The sequence below is a fragment of the Triplophysa dalaica genome, chromosome 1, assembly GCF_015846415.1.
Source record: "Triplophysa dalaica isolate WHDGS20190420 chromosome 1, ASM1584641v1, whole genome shotgun sequence".
Taxonomy (NCBI): domain Eukaryota; kingdom Metazoa; phylum Chordata; class Actinopteri; order Cypriniformes; family Nemacheilidae; genus Triplophysa; species Triplophysa dalaica.
In genome coordinates this window covers 25,581,040-25,601,834 of record NC_079542.1, presented here as the reverse complement: position 1 = coordinate 25,601,834, position 20,795 = coordinate 25,581,040, and the positions used below count along the sequence as shown (strand labels likewise).

The window sequence follows — 20,795 nt, the reverse complement described above, 5'->3', positions numbered from 1 at the left end:
CAGTTCTGGAAGAAGTAAAAAACTTTAATACTTTTGTGTCTCTATATAAAAAACATATTTAACTAATCAATAAGTTAATTCTGTTATCTCCAGTTTGTAGATGGTTGTTTAAATGGAGGAGATATTTATGTATACTCTGATAAATACTCTTTCTCCATTTGATTATGTTATTTGTTTATTACAAATGTTAAAGTTGGTTTCAATTGCTTTCTAAATTAATAAATTTAAATGCAAATGTTATGTTCTGTTTTATCATGTCATTACATACTTTATGTACTATTATGTTACAGTGAACTGAGTTTACTAATTTGATGTCTTTAAAATTTAAACACCAATAAATGACTATCAGTAAATATTCAATAAATGAATAATTTGGAGATTAATTAAAAGAAAGAGTCTGATCTCTGGCTTTCAATGTCTTTAATTTTCCCCAGATCAGAGTCACAGCATACAGTATTTAATAACCTCTAAAAAAAGAGAACTATCATCACCTCATAGATTTTTATCCTTTGTTTTCTAAAACCCATTATTAACACGTTCATTATTTATCTTGAGTGTGGCTTTCTGTTTCTGAACATATATATGTAAACAGGGCAACAGGTGTAAATAATGTTTTGATATTCTTAATAATAACATGTGCTTCATTTATTTATTCAGTAATTTGTAAAGAATCAAAATTCACACAATGAGATCATGGCTATACATTTTCTTATTATGCCATTATTTCACCAGATGATTAATTCATTCAACTAACGAAATGTAAACTTGAGTGTAAAAAATGTAAAAAGGATACTTTTCCCTTATTCTTTATTTTCTCTACTGTCTCTTGGTAAGAATTTAATGCTACAATGAATTCACTGCAGTATAGATACCGCTTATAGCCTCCAGTTACTGTCCATCTCCTTTTAAAAGATTTGTCCAATGTGAACTGTCAGATTTAGTATCGTAAATATTTGGAAACTTGACTCGCTGTGATGAATCAAGTGACATTGATATGTTACATCATAAAAAATTTCTTTTATGCTTAAATACAAGAGCAATAGATCTCGACCCACAGATCCAAAAAATAAAAAGAAGCTGCAGAAATAAAATGTAACCTCCAATGAATGAGATTTTGAGTTTTGCTGGTGGCTTAATTAGAACTTGCACCTGTTGTCCTGGTCACAAAGTATTTCATATTTTATTTGACCAGAATAAAAAACAAAGAAGAAAACAAAACATCAAACAAACAAGTAACTGAATATTTACAAATAGTTTGGTTGGTTTGTTCTTACACTTAAATTGTACAGTTAACTTATATTTCTCATTCTCTCCCTGTAAACCCAAACTGCAGACCCAATGAATGGCTCATTACGGATGTAGAGTCTTTATTCTGTATGTATCACAACACTAGTGGCTGGGCGTACAAAAACAAACCAGAAAAATAACAAAACATTCTAAACTCGTCCCGTAAATCGGCATTGATTATTGGAATTGAGTCGTTTGGTACGTTAAACTAGTTAACTCCCTATAGTTGGATTAAAACGGACCAGTAATACCTACAACCACATAAAAGTCCACAGATGATACGTATCCACATGTCAGATCTATAATCTTAGACATCCAGAAATAATCTCCTGTAGTGTCTGAAGTTAACTACAGTCTCCTCCTTCATTTATTGTTGTGTTGTTATTTTCCTCCACTGGGCATTTAATGTCGTTCAGTACTGAACCTCCAGAATGATCTCTTAGAAATGAAGAGTTTCTTCATGTTGTAGTGTTTTGTGCAGCATACTGACACTAGTTCTTGCTCCATTATGTAGGTCCCGTGTATGGCAGAGAGAAATATCCAGGCATCTGACTCAACAGACTGGCAGCTGAGCCAACAGTGATGAATCCTCATCCTACATGATACAGCAGTGATAGAAAACTAAGACTAACAAAGATTGAAAAGACATGGTCTGATTTAAGCCATTAGTTCTTTATCCCGAAGATGTATTTTGGGAACATAAGATTTTTATATATGTAAAGCTGGTTCACTCCCCCTCTTTTTGCTGTGCTTGTTGTAACCAAAAACAAAGTCAGATGTGCAGTGCAGATAGATGTGAGACCCATCAAACATACATTAGCTGGTTATAAACTTAGACTGAACCTATAGCGTAAGATCACATCACACAAAAATTTTGAATGTACCGTGGTGAAGGTGGGTAGATGCTTGGTGGCAAAGAGAGAGAGAAAGAAACAAGACTTTTTACTAGAAGCCTTTGCTCATTTGTTGTTTTTCAAAACAATATTTTGTTCATCTCTTTCTCTGTCACATGCACTCATTTGGTTACCACTGCAAAACTGCTGACATCCAGCTTTAACTCACAAGCTTACATTAAAACAAACGTACATGGTAAAAGACAGTGGCTAGAAAATAGTTCTAATGTGTTTACATACACAAAAATATGATATCTGAACTGGGTCCTCAAATACCAAACAGAGCATCTGTACAGCGAGAGAGAGGAGAAGGAGAGTAAGGTGTAGGAATTTGAATTTGCCCTCTGAAAAAGAAGATAATGTGAAGCTAAATGTTATATACACTATCACAGGCCATTGAAAGAGAGGTAGAAAAGCTACATCTGAATTTGCCATGTGTGGTACTTTAAACAAACTGGCAAGACCATCACCGATAGCTCTGGTCATTCACTTGTGCACTAAATGTACAGCACAATGGTATGGCACAAACTCGAACAACTTGAATATTAGAAAAGCCTTTGAAAGAACTTTGCCAATAGCCTTATTGAATTTGGATGAAAGAGAGAATATCGTCGTGATGAGAGCCTGTATGACGCTGACATCATTTTTCTAATAGTTGTGAGCAAGCAAATTAAAACAGGTAAACAAATATGCAACAAAAATGTGCTTTAAGGGTTTTCAGCTCAGTGTATTTGTTGCTTTAAAAATATTTCATGCATAGATCCCACTGAGAAATCCATGTAAATATATATCATTCTTTATATATTTGTCTATATATCTGTACATACAAAAATCAGCCTACGAAATAACACACAGGTAAATCAAATACGTGTGATGTAATGTCATAAAAACATTTGAGAAAGAGAGATAGAGAGAGAAAGAGAGAGTAGGTTGGCACTTTTGTTTTGTCTCCTGTCAGACTTTATCATGTTTTCTCATTCTCTGTATCTGTTGTTACAAGGTATAATTGAATACTTGACACAAGACTGCAGGTAAACACAACATTTTGTTCTTAGCGAATGCCCCTACAACTCATGTACGACATAATTCAAGATTACAGATCACATTCAAACAGTGCTCACAGGAGAGACGCATGATTTGGTAGTGACAGCACTGTGATGGAATAACAAAGACGGATAAAAGCCAATGAAAGTATATGGAAAACATGATATCTGCACTCTGCCACTTCAGTAAGAGAAGTGGGGAAAAATTGTATTATTTCCCCTTATATCGGATTATTTGTCACTCATCAACCAGTCACTACTTCAGAAATATCCCTGTCTATTTAAGGGCATTGTGGATAAACAAACAGCAACTTGAAATCCAGTAAAAGACAAATGACTTGTCACTGCTTGCTGATGCTTACTGTAGAGTCAACAAACACACCTCTATAAGTGTGCACAACGCATAGCAGTCCTCTGATATTTGTCTGTTACGACGGCAGAGAACAGAATACACTTGTTCAAAGTTTGGACAGATAGCGAAATCTGGATATGCAATTGTTTCGGGCCGGTACTATACACGGGTGGTAGAGTGAGGGTGGGGCAAGGTGTTGTTGTGGCCAGTGGTTGTGGGGAAGGTGTTGAAAGCATGAAGGGATTGCATGCCGGTGATGGTACTAGGAATCATGGTAATGGTATTAGGGGTCATAAGCAGAACATCGTCAGGCGCCCGTCTTAGGGCCAACGTGTAGTCGGGTGGGCACGCAGGTCGTAAAATATCATGTGGCCGCAATGGCTCCATGTCATGATGCGCGTCATGCTCCGAATGCTTCATTTGCAGTGACATAATCTCCTCTTCTTGGCTGTGTGCTAAATCATTGGCGGCCACGCCACGCTGCGGGGAGAGTCGGTGCCGTCGCATCTCATGACGTTTATCCCGTTTGTAGTAAAGTGCCGCAAAGGCAAGGATGTTGAGGAAGAGCAGAGAGGCACCAACAGCTACCGTCACGCTCAATTCAGTGGAGTAGTCCCGGATGTCGTTTGGGAAGGGTGAAAATCTGGGAGGCTCTGAACCGTCTGGATCTGGTTCTGAAGGGAATGTAGGAAAGGGATGGCGTGTCGTACGAGGTACCAGGCCCTTCCAGTGTGGAGTACGGGCAGCCCCCGGAGGCAACCGAGTTGTGGTGGAGCTCAGGAGCTCCTCGTGGAGATTGTGGAGGTGTGGAACCAATTCCAGCCAGAAGGCAACCTTGTTAGCACGGTAGTTGTCACGGATACGAGGTTTAAGGCCGATGTGGAGATACTGCTTGTCTTTAGAGTTGAACTTGGTCCAGATCACCTCCTCAAAGCGATTGGGCTTGGTGTGAATGAACTTGGTGTCCTGAGGAACAGGTAAGTTGGGATCCCTAGACAAAACAGATCTTAATGTTATTTTATGTATGATTTATAAATTGAATACATATACAGGGGCAGACTTTACCAATAAGCGAGTTAAGCGGGTCTCAGGAAACCAGGGGGCCCCAAACAAATACCCAGAAGTTTATATAAAGCATGTATAACATATTAGTTTTTTATCATATTTTGTATGGACAAGATACAACCAGTATCAGAAGCTCAATGGTCAGAGTTGAGCAAGAGAAAATTGGCCAGCAGCAGATTAAGTATATAATGAAACGCATTTTACTTAAACCTCTCCAAGACAGAACTCTTGGTTGTACCAGTCTACCCATAAATTGAACACCCCCCTAGCATTCAGCTCGGATCCTCAACTATAACACCCATCAAATCTGCCAGGAACCTGGAGGTGATGTTCGACGACCAGCTGAAATTCACCTCTCACATCACAGCAACCACTCGAACTTGCATGTGTATGCTCTACAACATCAGGAAATCAGGCCATTCCTGTCGGAGCATGCCTCTCAGCTCTGGTCATATCAAGACTCGATTACTTCAATTCTCTACTGGTCGGACTTTCAACCGATGTAGTCCAGCCCTTGTAAATGATCCAGAATGCAGCTGCATGTCAAGTTTTCAACCAGCCTAAACGAACCCATGTAACACCCCTCCTACTTGTAAGTCGCTTTGGATAAAAGCGTCTGCCAAATAAATAAATGTAAATATACCCCAGCGGAGACAAAAAGAGAAGAATAGAATTTGGCCAATCTTCGAAAAGTCAATTATTTTTTCCACTATGTGCTAAATCAGTGAGGGCTGCTCCCACAGCAGCTGCAGAAGCAGCTTCTCTCTCGCCAGACACAGAGGTGTGTTTTCTCTCGGCCCCGGAAAATGACAATGTTCCGGTGAGTGCAGCCCAAGAAAAGTTGACTAGACTTCCCCATTTTCCCGGGGACAGACCTGTTTTTGGTGTTCTGCCCCTGACTGGACCTGTCCCTGGAAATGTGCAAGTGTTGCAGGACGTCCGAACAACCAGAAAATACACTGAAAAAGCCCGAACACCATATCCTGCGGAGTACCAGAGCAACCATATAGTGATTTTTTACACCAGCAGAGTGGGCTGTAAGTTACAGTAATTTCTTGGTTGCGCCGCTTAGCGATGAAGAATGTATGATGAGACATGAGAAAGCGTCATCAAGCATCAAATATCAAAAGACTAGAGTTAAAGTTATCGGATTTAAAGTACTAACTACACATGTTAAATTATGTTTTATTAAAGTAAAACTGTTTGTATGTGTTATATAACAGGGTCAGGCCAGGGAGCTGGATTGTTTTGCACAAAATGTTTAACTTTACCATTAAGTTCCATCGTCACTGCACAGAATTACCACTACTGATCTAGTGATTCCCACACATAAGTTGGTGAAAGTGCGCAGCGATATAAACAAATAAAAGTATTTATCCAAGCAATTTCATTGTTTTCATATTTGTTACATTTTTTAAGTGTTTTGGAATTTTTGTGTTAATACATGCAACTATTACTTTGATTATTTGCAATGGTCAGTATTTCTCATTGGACTACTTTTCTATAGAGGTTTGGCTAACTTTATCAAAACCATTTTTTAATGAATTGCAATGGTACAAAAACTCATTAATAATTATGTGCATAAAAAAAAGACAAAAATGTTTTGTCCCCTGGTTTTAATTGATTGATTATAACAAATGAGTTTCAATTATATTTTGACCATTTAACTAGAAAATGTCCCCGGTTTTCATTAAACAAAAAAATAATGATTGAAATCGCTTTGGCCCCCAAATCACTAAGTCCGCCCCTGTACATATAAATTGTTTATAATAATACTATATATGCACACTCACCCGGTCTTAGCAAAGTTGGTCCAGTATGTCATGACTACAGCACTAAGCATGACATCATTTTTGGAAAAGTTGCAAGGGAAAAGATCTGTAGCACCGATCATGGGCACCCCAAACACATACGGAATCTCATCCCCGTGTGCCGCATCAGCCCATTCGGGTCTTGTCTCTGTTTGGCAGTGGTGGTAGAATGTATAGAAGTAGACGGGAGACTGGTACTCAGCATGAAGCTTGGCAGTAGCGATGGCTGGCGCCACCCATTGATGATCAGTGAATAGTGCGAGAAGAGTCTTCCGCCGCATATCGCCGTTGTCTCGGTCTGCCCAGTCTGTGTACATGAACTTAATAGTCTCTCTCAAAATGTCTTTACCTAGAAATTAATTAAGAGTGTAGAAAAAGATATGAGTATATGGAGGGAACAGAGAAAGAGTAAAAGGGTAATTAAATCAGGTTACTCAATTTTGAGTAAGGTTTTGGCAATAAGTAAAATAAAATTCTGAAAAATCTCTAGCATACACTGTGGAAATTTGTATCCATAAACATATATTAGCATTTTTTACATACTGTACAATAGGATTTAAAGGGGTCCAACAATAAAAACTAAAATCAGAACTATAATTAACCGACGTCACATAACACATCATAACCACATTTACATTTGCACTTAATTTGCTAAAAACTTTATATAAATATGCTGTCATTTGTCTGTACAGTATATACACAAGTCGTGAATTTGAAGTTATATGGATAACTCTTTATGGATAACTTGAAGTTACTGAATTTGTGTGTGTTCTAAAGAAGAAAGTAAATAACTTACTACTTAAAAAGTGATTTACTGTAATAATATTTAGGTTAATAATACGTTAATACTACAAAATGATATCCAGTAAAATATAAGGTCATCAGGTGATAATGAGGTGGTTGTTTAAATAAGATAAAAGATATAAGAGTACATAGGGTATAAAAAGGTAGGCACATAATCAAAATGTAAGCGCAAGACACTGACAACAGTCGATAACTTGTCTTTTATCGCCCTCTGGTGGATAAAAATAGCACCTAATCACCAGACTTGCATCAAAGCTGGATATATTAACAGATGTGACATTGTATTGAGTAACATGTGTATTGTCCAGACACACAAATCCAAGTCTAACTTCGAAAAAGCTTGAAAAAGCAGTGGGAAATTATTAAAATGTAATATAAAGGACATAAGGTCATTATATCATACTGTATATAAAAACATGTGTGTTTACATAATATTGATAGGTAGGTGATATGTTAAAGCACTTTCTTAAGATTGCAGACCTCACCTTCAGGGTATCCATAGAGGTTGTCTACAAAGTTGGAGATGGTGTAGTCAAAGGCTGCCGCTGAAATTCCCTCCTCACTCTCAGTGCCCCCATCATCCACAAACTTTAGTCCCTCACCTTGATTAACACCAATCAAAAGGTCGTAGTTCAAGAACTCCCCCTAGTGGTAAAAGTATGAAGTTATTTAATGCTGTATATTTGGACCCCAAAAATGTAATGAACAGTTTGGAATAGACTATATCTTTCATATAAGATTATTACTTCCTAACGATGTCATTTACATGCATTTTTTTAAAGCAAATATATGCAAAATCCTAAAATCTGAGATGAAAAACTACAAAAAAGGATGGTTAACTGGACTTGTTTAACCCTAATTCTTAAGATTTACCATGACAAAATTCCTTGACAGACTAGATGGCTAATTTAATTCATTGTAATTTCATTATCACCTGCTGCATCAAGATCTCAGGGTCATCTGGCACAACATCTCCATCCACAACAGGTCCAAATGCAATATGATAGCGGGCTGGTTGGATGTCTTGATCCACCAGCTCTCTAAAGTTTTTTCGGCGGAGACAGTCCACCAGGTCTGGGGTCTCCCCATATGTACATCCCACTTTACGTGCCAGAATCTTGGTGTATTTCAAGGGCTGGTAATTGATGGACCAGCTAGAGATGGCTGATCCACTCTGAGCAATGGCTCTCTGAAACAGCCCTGGGGTGAAAGAGAGCAACAGCAGGCTGTTAACAACAGTGCATATAAAAGAAATACATATCGCGTACAGTATCTGTATTACACAGTTGGGGTAGGATGAGAGGTGCAGTTGTTTTAATGGTAGGTTATGTAATTTGTTCAACATACTTGCAGCCCATCCAGATAACAGACATAGTTATTAATTAATATTATAAAATAGTTATGATGTTAGAAGGATGGAATTAATAAAAGCAATGAATGTCAGATCCAACAAGCAAAAAGCATTAATATGAAAACAAATAAGAGAAGAATATCAGACTTTATTATTAGTATTTTTCTCTTTTTTTTGCATCTCATCAATGATACTTTACCTTACTTCTTTAGTAAGTCATGCACCCGTAACTGCACCACAGATAACATTGAAGTCACACCCCTTCACATTTCTGACCACTTCTTCATCACTTTCAACATGCTCCTTCCTATAAGCACTACACCCACACACCACCCGTTTATTTTAGGCGGAACATTCGCTCTCTCTCCCCCAGCACCCTCTCTGCTAAAGTGACATCCTATCTTCCCTCCAACTTTGCATCTCTAGATGCTGACACTGCCACCGACACCTTTTGCTCAACACTTACATCCTGTCTAGATAACCTTTGTCTTTTGTCCTCAAGACTAGCTCGTGCCACCCCCTCCTGTCCCTGGCTATTTGACATCCTCCGTGAACAACACGGAGTGTACCCTGAGTACACTCAGGGTTGCTAAGAGGAAATGGCACAAGACCAAGAATCCTGCTGACCTAGGGGACTACCAGTCACTACTCTCCTCTTTCTCTGCACCTAACACTCAGCAGCTTTTTTAAGACATTTACCTCTCTTTTTTGCCCCCCTCCTCCCCCACCCACTTCATCGTTGACCGCGGAGGACTCCGTTGTATTTTTCACTGAGAAAACATCATTCATCAGCAAACAATTCTCAGCACCCCAGACCTTGGTACACCAGCCTCACTTCAAACATTGAACTGTCCTCTTTCACCCCACTGACTGACACTGAAGTCCCTAGACTTCTCTCCAGCCACCTCACCATCTGTCCACTTGACCAAATCCCCTCCCATCTACTTCAGGCCATATCCAGCACACTTACACCTGCACTCACACACATCGTCAACACCTCCCTGCCCACCGGCACTTTTCCATCCACATTCAAACAGGTTCAGGTCATGCTCCTACCAAGAAACCCACATTGGACCCCTCTACTACAGACAGTTACAAACCTGTCTCTCCTCCCATTTATTGCAAAATCACTTGAAAGGGCAGCTTTTACCAGATGTCATCCTACCTATCCCAGAACAAACTACTGGATGACAAGCAGTTTGGCTTCAAAACAAACCACTCCATTGAGACTGCACTGCTGTCGGTCACAGAAGCACTGATACTACCCAAGGCGGAATCTAAATCCTTGGTCCTGATTCTGCTAGACCTATCTGCAGCGTTTGACACTGTCAATCCCCAGATACTGCTAGCAACCCTTTCATCTCTAGGAATCTCATGCTCTCCTCTCCACCGGTTCAAATTCTACCTCTCCGGCAGATCTTTCAGGGTGTCTCGCTGTCCACTGCTCAACAAATGATCACTGCGGTCCCTCAGGGGTCGGTGCTTGGACCACTGCTTTTTTCCATCTACATGGCTTCTCATATCACTGTTATGCAGACGACACCCAGATCTACATCTCGTTTCACCCAGACAATACCACTGTAGTAGCTTGCATTACAGCCTGCCTAGAGGACATCTCAGCTTGGATGAAAGAGCATCACCTCCAGCTGAACCCGGCAAAGACAGAACTACATGTGTTTCCGGCACACCCCACGGTGCAACATGATCTCACCATTCAGCTTGGGAATACCACAATCACTCCTTTTCAAAACACCCAGGAACATTGGAATTGTATTTGATGAACAGCTGTCCTTCAAAGATCACATTGCAAAGACAACGCGGTCATGCCAATATGCCTGATTCAACATAAGAAAGGTTAGACCCTATCTCACTGAGCATGTGGCACAATTTCTTGTCCAGGCTCTGGTTATCTCAAGGTTGGACTACTGCAATGCTCTCCTTGCTGGTCTTCCTGCAAAGGCTGTCAAACCACTCCAGCTGGTTCAGAACACAGCAGGAGCCCAACAGCCCAAAATGGATCATGTGACACCCCTTTTTATCTCTTACCACTGGCTAACGGTTGAAGCCTGTATCAGATTCAAGTCACTAATGCTTGCCTACAGGACTATCACTGGATCTGCACCGGCTTACTTTCACACTCTCCTACAACCCATAAAGATCCCCGCGTTCAGCAAACCAGCGGTGTCTTGTACTGCCTTCCCATAACGGCAGTACATCGCTTTCCAGCTCTTTCTTCCTAACTTGGTCCGGTCAACCACATCTCTCACAACATAAAAAAAAAAAACTCCCAAAATTTCTCTCAACAGGTAGTGGTCTAGCTTTTGTTGAAACCAGCAACTTTGTAGTGGCACCTATTGTATTATTGGAACTGTATGACATATCGCTTATTGCTCTTTAAACTCTTTGTAAGTCGCTTTGGATGAAAGCGTCTGCTGAATGACTAAATGTAACTGTGAAATGTAGTAACAAACCAGCAACCTTATTTTCTTACCCATATCTGCTTTTACTGTTGTTGTTAGGATGGATTTTCATACAGGGAACTGACTTGAGATGACATAATTGGTGTCTTCAGGGGTAGTGGTTGTCATGGCTTACCTTGCATGACTGACAGCTGAGGGCTGCAGGGCTGATGTTAGGCGAGGATGACAATGATGATGAATATGGTGGGGGTGAAGGTGGACTTTTTTGGCAGGGAATGCAGAAAGCAAAGTTAAGACGACTCGGACAACACTTTGTGAGGTAATTACACATACACTGTTAAGACAGACACAGTCTGTTACAATAATAAAACACATACACACACAAATATACAAATACCGGTTAATTTTAATGTATTAGTGAGGACACTACTTAGACATGTTTTCATATAAAAGTAATGATAATTATAGCCTAACCCTAAACCAAACTCCAAATCTCAAACATTTTCACAAGTGAAAAATAATTAAAGCAACACTAGAGAGTTTTTCGACCTAAATCTATGAATCTCTCTAAAATTATTTTAGTGGTAGGACAACTCTTACCTGGACAAATTTTACTGCCGCTGCTGCCTAAGCAGCCCTCTATCAGCTGAAATCAAACTTGTTACTTTGTTATGCGGGTAGGTTCACAACCCCCCCATCACCTGCTTTAGGGCATATGTCACATTTCACTCGTAGTCTGGTTGAAGTTATCCAACAGCTAACAAATGCAAATATGCTATGTAGCTAACGTTAGCATTTTAGCTGTATGAGGGAAGAGGTAACAACCAGCTGCTACCTCAGAATCCAATTTGAGCTTTTAGTCTAGCCCAGTGGTATACAAAGTTGGAGCCAAAAGAGTGCTTTAATACATGCACAGTTTATGAAGTGACATGATGTAACAGCGGCTTCTGCTTAGTCAACAAATTCACGTGTATTGCCCTGCCCACGGGGAAGTTTATACAGCGACAGTATTTACCACACTGATAACAGACAATTGCACTTATACACCACATGGGGGAACCATAAACAAATGTTCTCTAATGTTGCTTTAGAATGTATATGTGGCAAGGGGAGCGTGGTTTAGCGAGGTCTGCACCGAGAATGCAAGGCAGGAGAAGAACGGTGTGTAAGTAGGTCAAGTGCACATTGTTAGCATTCCAGTGATTTGTGAGGAGACGGTTAAAAGCCAGAGAGAGACCGGCTGGGAAGTCGACAAGACGTTGTTGTCTGCAGGAGGAGAGACTGAAAGCTGATACCAAACTTTGATTCTGAGTTATTTACGAGTGAATGCGCAGTGGCGCCTTTATATTTTATTTTCAATAAAAGATTCTCAGATTCCCAGCCACTCTGACTCTGTCTCATTTCTTCCTATTGTTTGAACTTTATTATAGTATGTTTAAACCTAAAGTAGGTAAAGCCAAACCTGCACACACATATCTCACTTACCCTCAGAGTGGTGTGACAGGATTAGCAGGTTGACACAAGATGCTCCAGCACCAGAGCCAAAGATAGTGATCCGCTCAGGGTCGCCACCAAAGTGTCCAATATTCTCATTTAGCCAGCGCAGGGCCTGGATTTGATCCAACAGGCCATAGTTACCTTTAGCAGACTGATCTCCTGTGCTGAGGAAACCTGCAGTGGAAAAGAAGAGAAATGGAAGAAAAAAAACAAAACTGGGTAAGAAATACTGCAGATAGATTTGCTAATGAAGACTGTATTACAATGTGTCACTATGGAATTTGGCAATGATTACATTATGTTTGACAGATGCCTTTAGCCAAAGCAACGTCCACTTCATTCAAACCCCACATCTTTTAGTGCAATGATCCATTAATTGGGCTCCATTAAGTGACCGGAACTGTTTAGCAGGATAAGCATTAAATCATGCAATAAAACTGTGAGGTTAAAGAGAATTGCTTGATACAGCAATTCTCTACAGCAATAATAACTAAACTCATTACTGTAAATAATTTTGTTCAATTTAGTTTGGCTTTGTAAAAATAGAAGAATTTACACTATAACATTTACACTATAACATCAAAAAATGATAATGAACGATGAAAGTTTTCGCTATTTTTAACCCCAATACACTAGGACTGTTTTAGCATGCAGTCCACATTCAAAAGGAATTTGGTGAAAGTTTACTCCTCAATGGACATTAAAATATCCTATTGTTTGATGGTCTCTGTGTGTTGTTGCTGATTCTGTGTAATGGATGCTCCTGTAACCAAAACAAATTGTTGGGTGGAACCACTTGACGCTGCTTCAACAAATACATTTTTTGAGTGCAGTCACAAACCCATACATCGGTGACCATGCCAGTGTGAACATAGTGCCATTTTTCCCAGACACTTCCTGGCCAGGATAATTATAGCTGCGTATCAATTCGAAGGCTGTGTCCTCCAGAGGTCTCATTTGTTGGGCGCACATGTCATTCATGGTTGTCTTATTTGAGTTAAAAACATAATAGAATTAAGATTTATTTACATTAACATTTAGTCATTTAGCAGACGCTTTTATCCAAAGCGACTTACATATAGTTTAGGCAACAATGAGCAATGTCACACAGGAGCAATAATACAATAGGTGCTAATACAAAGTTACTAGTTTCATTTAAAGATAGACCACTACTTGTTGAGATAAAGAGTTTTTTTTTAATGATTTTATGTTTTTTTCTTTTCTATGTTTCTGTCAAGTATTCACAGATGGGTTGTAAGTCGTTTTGTTCTCTGAAGACAATCATTGCAGTTTCATTCTTACCTTGAAGTGAAATGGTTGCATTCCTGAAATAAAACCTGAAATAATAAACCTCGATGACGTATGTGGCGGACAAATGCGACCTCATAAAAACCTGGCCAGGACTCATCCGGGATAAATGGCACTTGTAGTCACCCTACCATACACACAGATGGAGAGGATAAGCTACATACACGAGACTGCTGTAGAAACTGTTTACTGGACGAAGATACAGAAATGTGTGTGCAAATTTGTATAATTATTCTATTGCAATGTCACCAGGATTGGATCCAAAATAACGAATAAAGATCTTTTTCTTCTACTATGTCATTTTATGTTTTGTTCTTTTATTTCTCCCTCCCTACCTCCCTCCGTCTTCTATTTACTCTCATTTGCTGTGCCCTCATTCATTCTACTGGCCCTCCTGCCTAGGTTAATGGGGGGTGAAATAGGGGTGACAGCGGGCATTTGTAGCTCGGCACTGCATGATGAAACACACATGAGTCGCACACACACATACTTCCACAGGTGCTCTAAATGCCAGTGAGGCAGCCACAGTCTGTGTGTGGTATCAAAGCTTTATAACAGAGTGAAGGCATGATTCATTTAAACATACACACAAAGCACTGCAGATAAAAACAACTCTTAATTAAACACAATCTGGCAGGGTTGCACAGTTCAGGAACAGATGTGGTTGTTAGAGTGATGTGTGTATACAGTATGTGTGTATTATTCCCCATTTTTGTCTCGAATGAATGTACTTCAGCTCATGCTGGTGCCCTGCGCCTCTCTTGGGCTCGTCTTACAATGCCCCTTGTGCCCGTATCCACACCTCTTCTTCTTCAGTCAGACAGACTCTTTTTTCATCATTTGTATGTCTTTGCTTGAAAACAGAAGGGGTGTATTGGGTAAATTTTGTGACTTATTAAATGAAATAATAAATAAAAATTCAATTTCTTTGGAGATCATAGAACTCTGTGGGTGGAATTGAGGATAATTTATTATTAACAATTACCAACAATTCATTTCTTTGTGTATAACAGATGGGGGTTGAACTATAAATACCATCGCTTAACATCATGAGCTTGTCTTTCTAGAACTCATCTGAACTTTTTTGCATTAATGTCACATTTTGAGCAGCAATGCGACAGACTGACCCCGTGTGACCACCTCCCTGAGAGCGTCTGGGCTGAAACATGCTTCACTGACTGCAAGACTTCCTTTGATCCCACGCTGTGTTTCCTCACACAGCTCTGAACATTTCCTCGTCTTATACGCCGCTCAGGCCAACAAACGCTCAAATAGTCAGTTGACTCTTTCTTACTTTGCTCATTCATTCTTATGCCTTCTTACCTTGCAGCATAATAAAACAATGCAAATTATATAATAAAGTACAATTCAATTCGATCGCGCAGATAGTGGAAGTTTGTGCTGAATGTAGCGAAAACTCAAATAAATCTGTCTGATAACAAGCTGTCTGCCTCGATAATTACCAAACAAAGAGGGCCAAGAAAATGGGTCTACGAATGAGGATTATAGTCGTCTGATTTGTGGAAAGATGGGAGGATCTAAATAACATTAGGCTGGCTGAAAGTCAAAATGATAGACTGCGAATGCATTTTTTTTACTGGGTCATATTTCAACCCTAAAATCATAAAAAATATACATCACAAGCATCTTAAATCAGGAATGTGCCTACAACATTTTTTATTAAATGTTTTACTAAGGCAGTACAGCAAATACTAATATATAAACAGTACCATAGATTTAATTTTAAATATGAGCATAAAATATATGTTTGCATTATATAAATGAAAATACACACAAAATCCCAGGACTCACAAAACTTTCATAATATTTTGCAACTGCCATTTATAAATGATCATCTATAAACACAAATGGCTCATAAATACAGATTATACACCCCACTGTTTCATATTTCAAAGGTAATATTTTACCGCGCTTATCTAACAATATGAGAGAGAGAGAAGATTTCTATGGAGAATAACAGCAATACACTAGACCTTACAGACATAATGTGATCAGGATATATACTGTTCTATACAGATAGAGAAGGTTCGGGTAAATATTTAGACTCTTAAGGCACAGAGGTAAGGTGCAGAAATTACATTATATATGGGAGTTTTACAACATAGAAAGATTTTGTTTTTGTGTTCTTCTTTAATGTTACTCTGCACACTGAAGTTCAGAGAGAGGAGGAGAAAAGAGTGATGCAGAGTTTGTATAGTTTGGTTCCTGGGAGTGATCTTGAGTTTTGTGTTTGCCCACTGTGTGTAGGGAACTGTGCAATGCACCAGTGCAACCAAAAAACTGACGACTATGCACACTTCTTGTTTCTATTTCATACAGACAAACACAAACAAATAAATTTACACTCTACAATCTACACTTTACTGTATATCTACATCCCCTTGGAACAATAACTTAATAAACATAGATAAATAGGTCTTCCTATCGTCGGTTGACGTGTGGGCAGGCTATTTCTTTTGCCTTGCCGGGACTAAGAAAAGTTGTTACATTATGTTTTTTCATGTTCGGAAAAAACTTTCTGAAACCTATACGAACCTTAGGGGAGTGTATCGAGCACAGAAATTTCAGGTGATCTCCTGGCTTTCTATGCCATTTTGCACCTTGTTGCCTTCATTTGTTCAATACTTATTCCCTGTGTCATTTCACTTTATTTATTATGACTGAACTTGTATACTTAAATGTTCTGATTTCTTTGTGGCAGTAATGGCCAGTAATGGCAGCCACAGATCACTGTTGCTTGGCAACCTTCTAAAGCTGCTACGAAGAGACTCAAGACAATTCTTGTCAGACTTCATACGTCTCTGCCTTCTCTCTTATTCTTTGTGTGCCCAGAGAAAAATTGCTTTGCTCAAATATTGCTCAATCCTAGTACACCAGATATGGGGTTCTCAATTATATTAATTAAATTAATTAGTTGAATTAAAATTTGCAGTCCTTAGTACTAAAAACAGAAAAATAATAACAATAATATAGTAATAATAGTATGGCATGAAGCTTTTGTTTACAAAGAGGGGAGCCAGGCCCTATGCGAATTTGATGTGCAAGGTTTAATAGTGATTTAGTAAGAAGTGCAGTGAGTCAATAGTAACAAAAAAAACTTTAATGGTTGGCAATGTTGAATATAATATAATATCATATAATGTTGAATTGTGAAAAACATTGAAAATCCAACCCAGTCCGAATATTTTTATGACAGACGAAAATATCGGAGGCAGTTTGTAAATGTGATTGACACAATGTAAGGTCGTTCTTTAACGTGCAGAAATTTCCGATGCAAATTTCGGACTCAATGTGCAATGGCTTTTACTCATCTTGTTTTCTGACCAGAAATGTAAAAAGTGCACTCCATGCACTTACGGTTGTGATATATGTGCGCGCACAGTGGGAGAAACGGGACAGTGTCATCAGACGCACATGCATCAAAACAACGTCTATTTTGTCCATTCAGTTGTCGGTTAGAAAATATCTTCTATTCTTATGTTATATACCTCGATTCTGTTCTGTGTTCATTTAAACCAAGAAAAACTGATGTCGTTTCTTAAAGGAGCGGCTCATCTGACCCATTAACCGTCGAGGTGCAAGGCCCTATGGAGGCGTGAGTCCCTTGCGACGGCACACAGTAGTGTGTGCTCTAGATACTCATCAATAGTTAAAGCTGTGAGAGGGCCTCCAGAAGGAGCGTACGTGCTCTATAGATCTATTCGTATGTGTGTATGGAAATCCTCTAGTCTTTCTTCCATTTTATAGACATATACACACACCCGGACAAATATTGCGTTTTAAAATGATGAATCTTACATCATGCTTTATAAAACAGATTTTATTTCAACCTCTGCTTTATGAAAATTAAAAATTCAACATTTTTCCATCAATTTAATATTTAAATTTTTAATTAGAAGTACTAATGCGAATATCTCTTTTTCACCCAAATATTAAATCAGCCTCTGATTATAATGAGAAAATTATGATACGATCATTAAATATGCTGATGATACTGATTACATCAGGATTAAAAAGGCTTTATATCTTCAATATCCAATCAATGTGTCTGTGTGTTTGAGAGAGAGAAAGAGACGGAAAGAGAGTGAGATTGGCACATTCATCATCCCTTGTCATGCATAATTCTTAATTTTTTTAAAAAACATAATCAGTTTTATAATTATTAGTAGCTGTAAAATAGTGAATATGTATCACAGTGTTTAGCCAAAATAGCGGTGTTGGGACAAATCGCTGAAGATTTGCAGCTAGCATCTAATCTTGTTTCATAATTACTATGCTGCATTCAAATAGCCTTACACAGCCAATGAAAACACATTTTCTTATTGGTTCTATTATTTACCTCAATTGTAGGGCGCTTTGGATAAAAGCATCTGCTAAATGTATAAATGTAAATGTAAACACAGCCTGTCCCATCATCATAAACTGATTTGAACGTGGATTAATATGTGCGAAGATTCAAACTCCTAAGGCCTGGCCAGCTAGAATTACTTACAGTTAATACATGAACAAATTCTTGGCTAATCATGGACAATAATGGATTTCATACATTTATGTTTTTGATGGTAATGGTGAATGAGTTGACGGTTATGGGAGAACCTTGGGAAAATTCACAGTTTAATCATTGTGATGGGTAGGAGTACTTGCAAATGATCCTTTCAAACATTCATTAGGAACTCCATTTATATTTAGCAAACAAATGTCACTTTTTAAATCATTTGGCTGTAAGATTTTTTAAACTTGGTGCATAGTACTGCAATCCTGACTATTAAGCAGTTGGATAAGATGAGTGGGTGGTGTGTGTATGAATTTGTGTGCACAGCCTCTGCAATCTCTCTTTAAATCTTACTTGCCTGCCAGCTTGCTGATGTCCCACATTAAAAGCTGCCGATAATGGAAGTTAGATAGAAAAGATCCAGCCCGCCTCTCTCTTATTCTCTTCCACTTATTTTCAGCTATTTTAAAATCTTGTTTGACTTTCTCTTATGTTATCTTTCATCATGTGATAAGCATATCTCAAGCACAACTCAATTCTCTTAACAGAAAAATCTGCCAATAGAAGGACCTTATGGCAGCATCAAGAGCATCCATCAACACTGACATTATTTTTCAGAAACATTTCTGTTTTACAGGACAACATGTTAATTTATCACAGACTTAAATAATGGACTTTTCAGGTTCACAGTCCTAGTTCTGGGTAATATGTGAATGTAAACAAAGCAGCCTCCAACCAGAGCCGATCCTAGACGTCTGGGGGTCCTTTGCCAACCTTTGTTAGGGGTGCTTGTCATAATAGTTAAAATTTGTTATTAATAATAAATTTATAAATAAATAAATAAACACACTCTGAATTAAAACTAAAAGACTAAAAAACTAAAACTGACAGTAAAATATTTAAGTATAAAATGTAATTCACATTTTGATTCACATGTAATTAACCCTTTACCTTAAGTAACACATGGGTCTCTGAAACCCACTGAAAAAATTTTTTTTTGTGCTTTAGTAGATTTTATCATAGGAAATGATTAAAATCTACAAAAAAATAGTTAAATTAATGTAAAAAATTTGGGAATAAAATCTATTTATTTGGGTTGTTTAGATTTTAATTATGTTGTTTAAGTAATTTTATTAAAACAAATTATTAAGTAAATCCAACTCTTCTTTTAAATGTTAAACCATTTAAATTGGTCAAATTAAGTTTACTTATTTATTATGTGCTGAGACTACATCAATATTTTTTTGTAGATATATACAGTTGTGTTAAAAAGTTTACATACCCCTTGCAGAATCTGAGAATTGTTTTTCCAAATTGTTTCAGCTATTGAAGCTGTTTTTTTTAAATTAAGGTTCATCTTTAATTAAGTCCACCTTGAGCAAGTTATTTCACTAAAGAAATGTAAACATACAGTTCAACTAAAGAATAGTAACAGGATTTCTAAAAGTATCCCAGGGCAAAAGTTTACATTCCCCTGATTCTTAATTCTGTATGATGTTACCTAAACAATCAATGACAGTTTTTATGTTTAGTCATAGTTGTTTAAGGGTTACTTGTTTGTCATGAGTAATTAGACTGTCCACTGATCTTTAAAACAATCACCCAGGTCCTCCACAATCTTAGCTTTTTCAGCATTTCTGGATATTTTACTCATGTCCATCAGTAACTGTAGGATGTTGAGATTCCTCTTTTTACATTGAGGACAATCAAGAGACCCATAAAACAACTATAACAATAGATAGAAACATTCAGTTCTGCCCAAAAAGTCAACACGATTCATTTAAAGTCAGGTGGCTGTAAACCTCTGAAGATGGTTTTGGTGTAAATTATATTTACACCAAAATTAAATTATATATATATATATTTTTACACCAAAACCATTTTCAGAGGTTTACACCCACCTGTCTTTAAATAAATAGTGTTGACTTTGTGGGCAGCACTGAATATCTATTGTAATAGTTGTGTAAGAGTCTCTTAATTTTAATTTGTTTACTACAATTTAATTTAACTATTAGAATCCAAAAAACTTAAAGGAGAAAATTAAATGGATTTTGTACAGGCAACACATTTTAAGCCCAGACACAGACCAGCCAAATCAAACAAATGCTCATAGAGTCTTCTTTCAGCTGCTAAAACGATCCAGTCAGTGTTGGAGCATCAGCAAATGCAGAAATATTAATGATTATAATGTAAGGAAAGTGGAACACATATGCCTGTTTTAGCTACCTTTAATTTTGTTTATGAAGTTCGATTAGTAGCCTACATTCTGGGCTTCTGGGCCATTCTTAGATTTAGACTAGATTATTAGACTAGATCAAATTTTTAGTGCAGCTTTTTACTTATCAAATAAGTGATTAACAAAAATAAAAACATGATAAACATACTTTACTCAAGAAAGCTAAGATGAAATAACAAAAAAATGATTCTCTAAATGTGATGACTCAAAAATAC

The 20,795-nt window shown here is 37.9% G+C and overlaps 1 protein-coding gene across 4 annotated transcripts in view; it reads right to left on the bottom strand.

Annotated features, from left to right (window-relative positions):
- Nucleotides 1–2,886: 2,886 nt before the first annotated feature.
- Nucleotides 2,887–20,795, bottom strand: part of nlgn2a (neuroligin 2a) — a 179,357-nt gene continuing 161,448 nt past the window's right edge. For all 4 annotated transcript variants that reach the window (XM_056747239.1, XM_056747222.1, XM_056747248.1 and 1 more), the window contains 5 exons: nt 12,512–12,697; nt 8,190–8,455; nt 7,741–7,900; nt 6,434–6,800; nt 2,887–4,566 (listed from right to left, as the gene is read on the bottom strand). In XM_056747239.1, the coding sequence (XP_056603217.1) occupies nt 3,735–4,566; nt 6,434–6,800; nt 7,741–7,900; nt 8,190–8,455; nt 12,512–12,697 (1,811 nt within the window). In that variant the 3' untranslated portion in view covers nt 2,887–3,734. The remainder of the gene's footprint in view (nt 4,567–6,433; nt 6,801–7,740; nt 7,901–8,189; nt 8,456–12,511; nt 12,698–20,795) is intronic.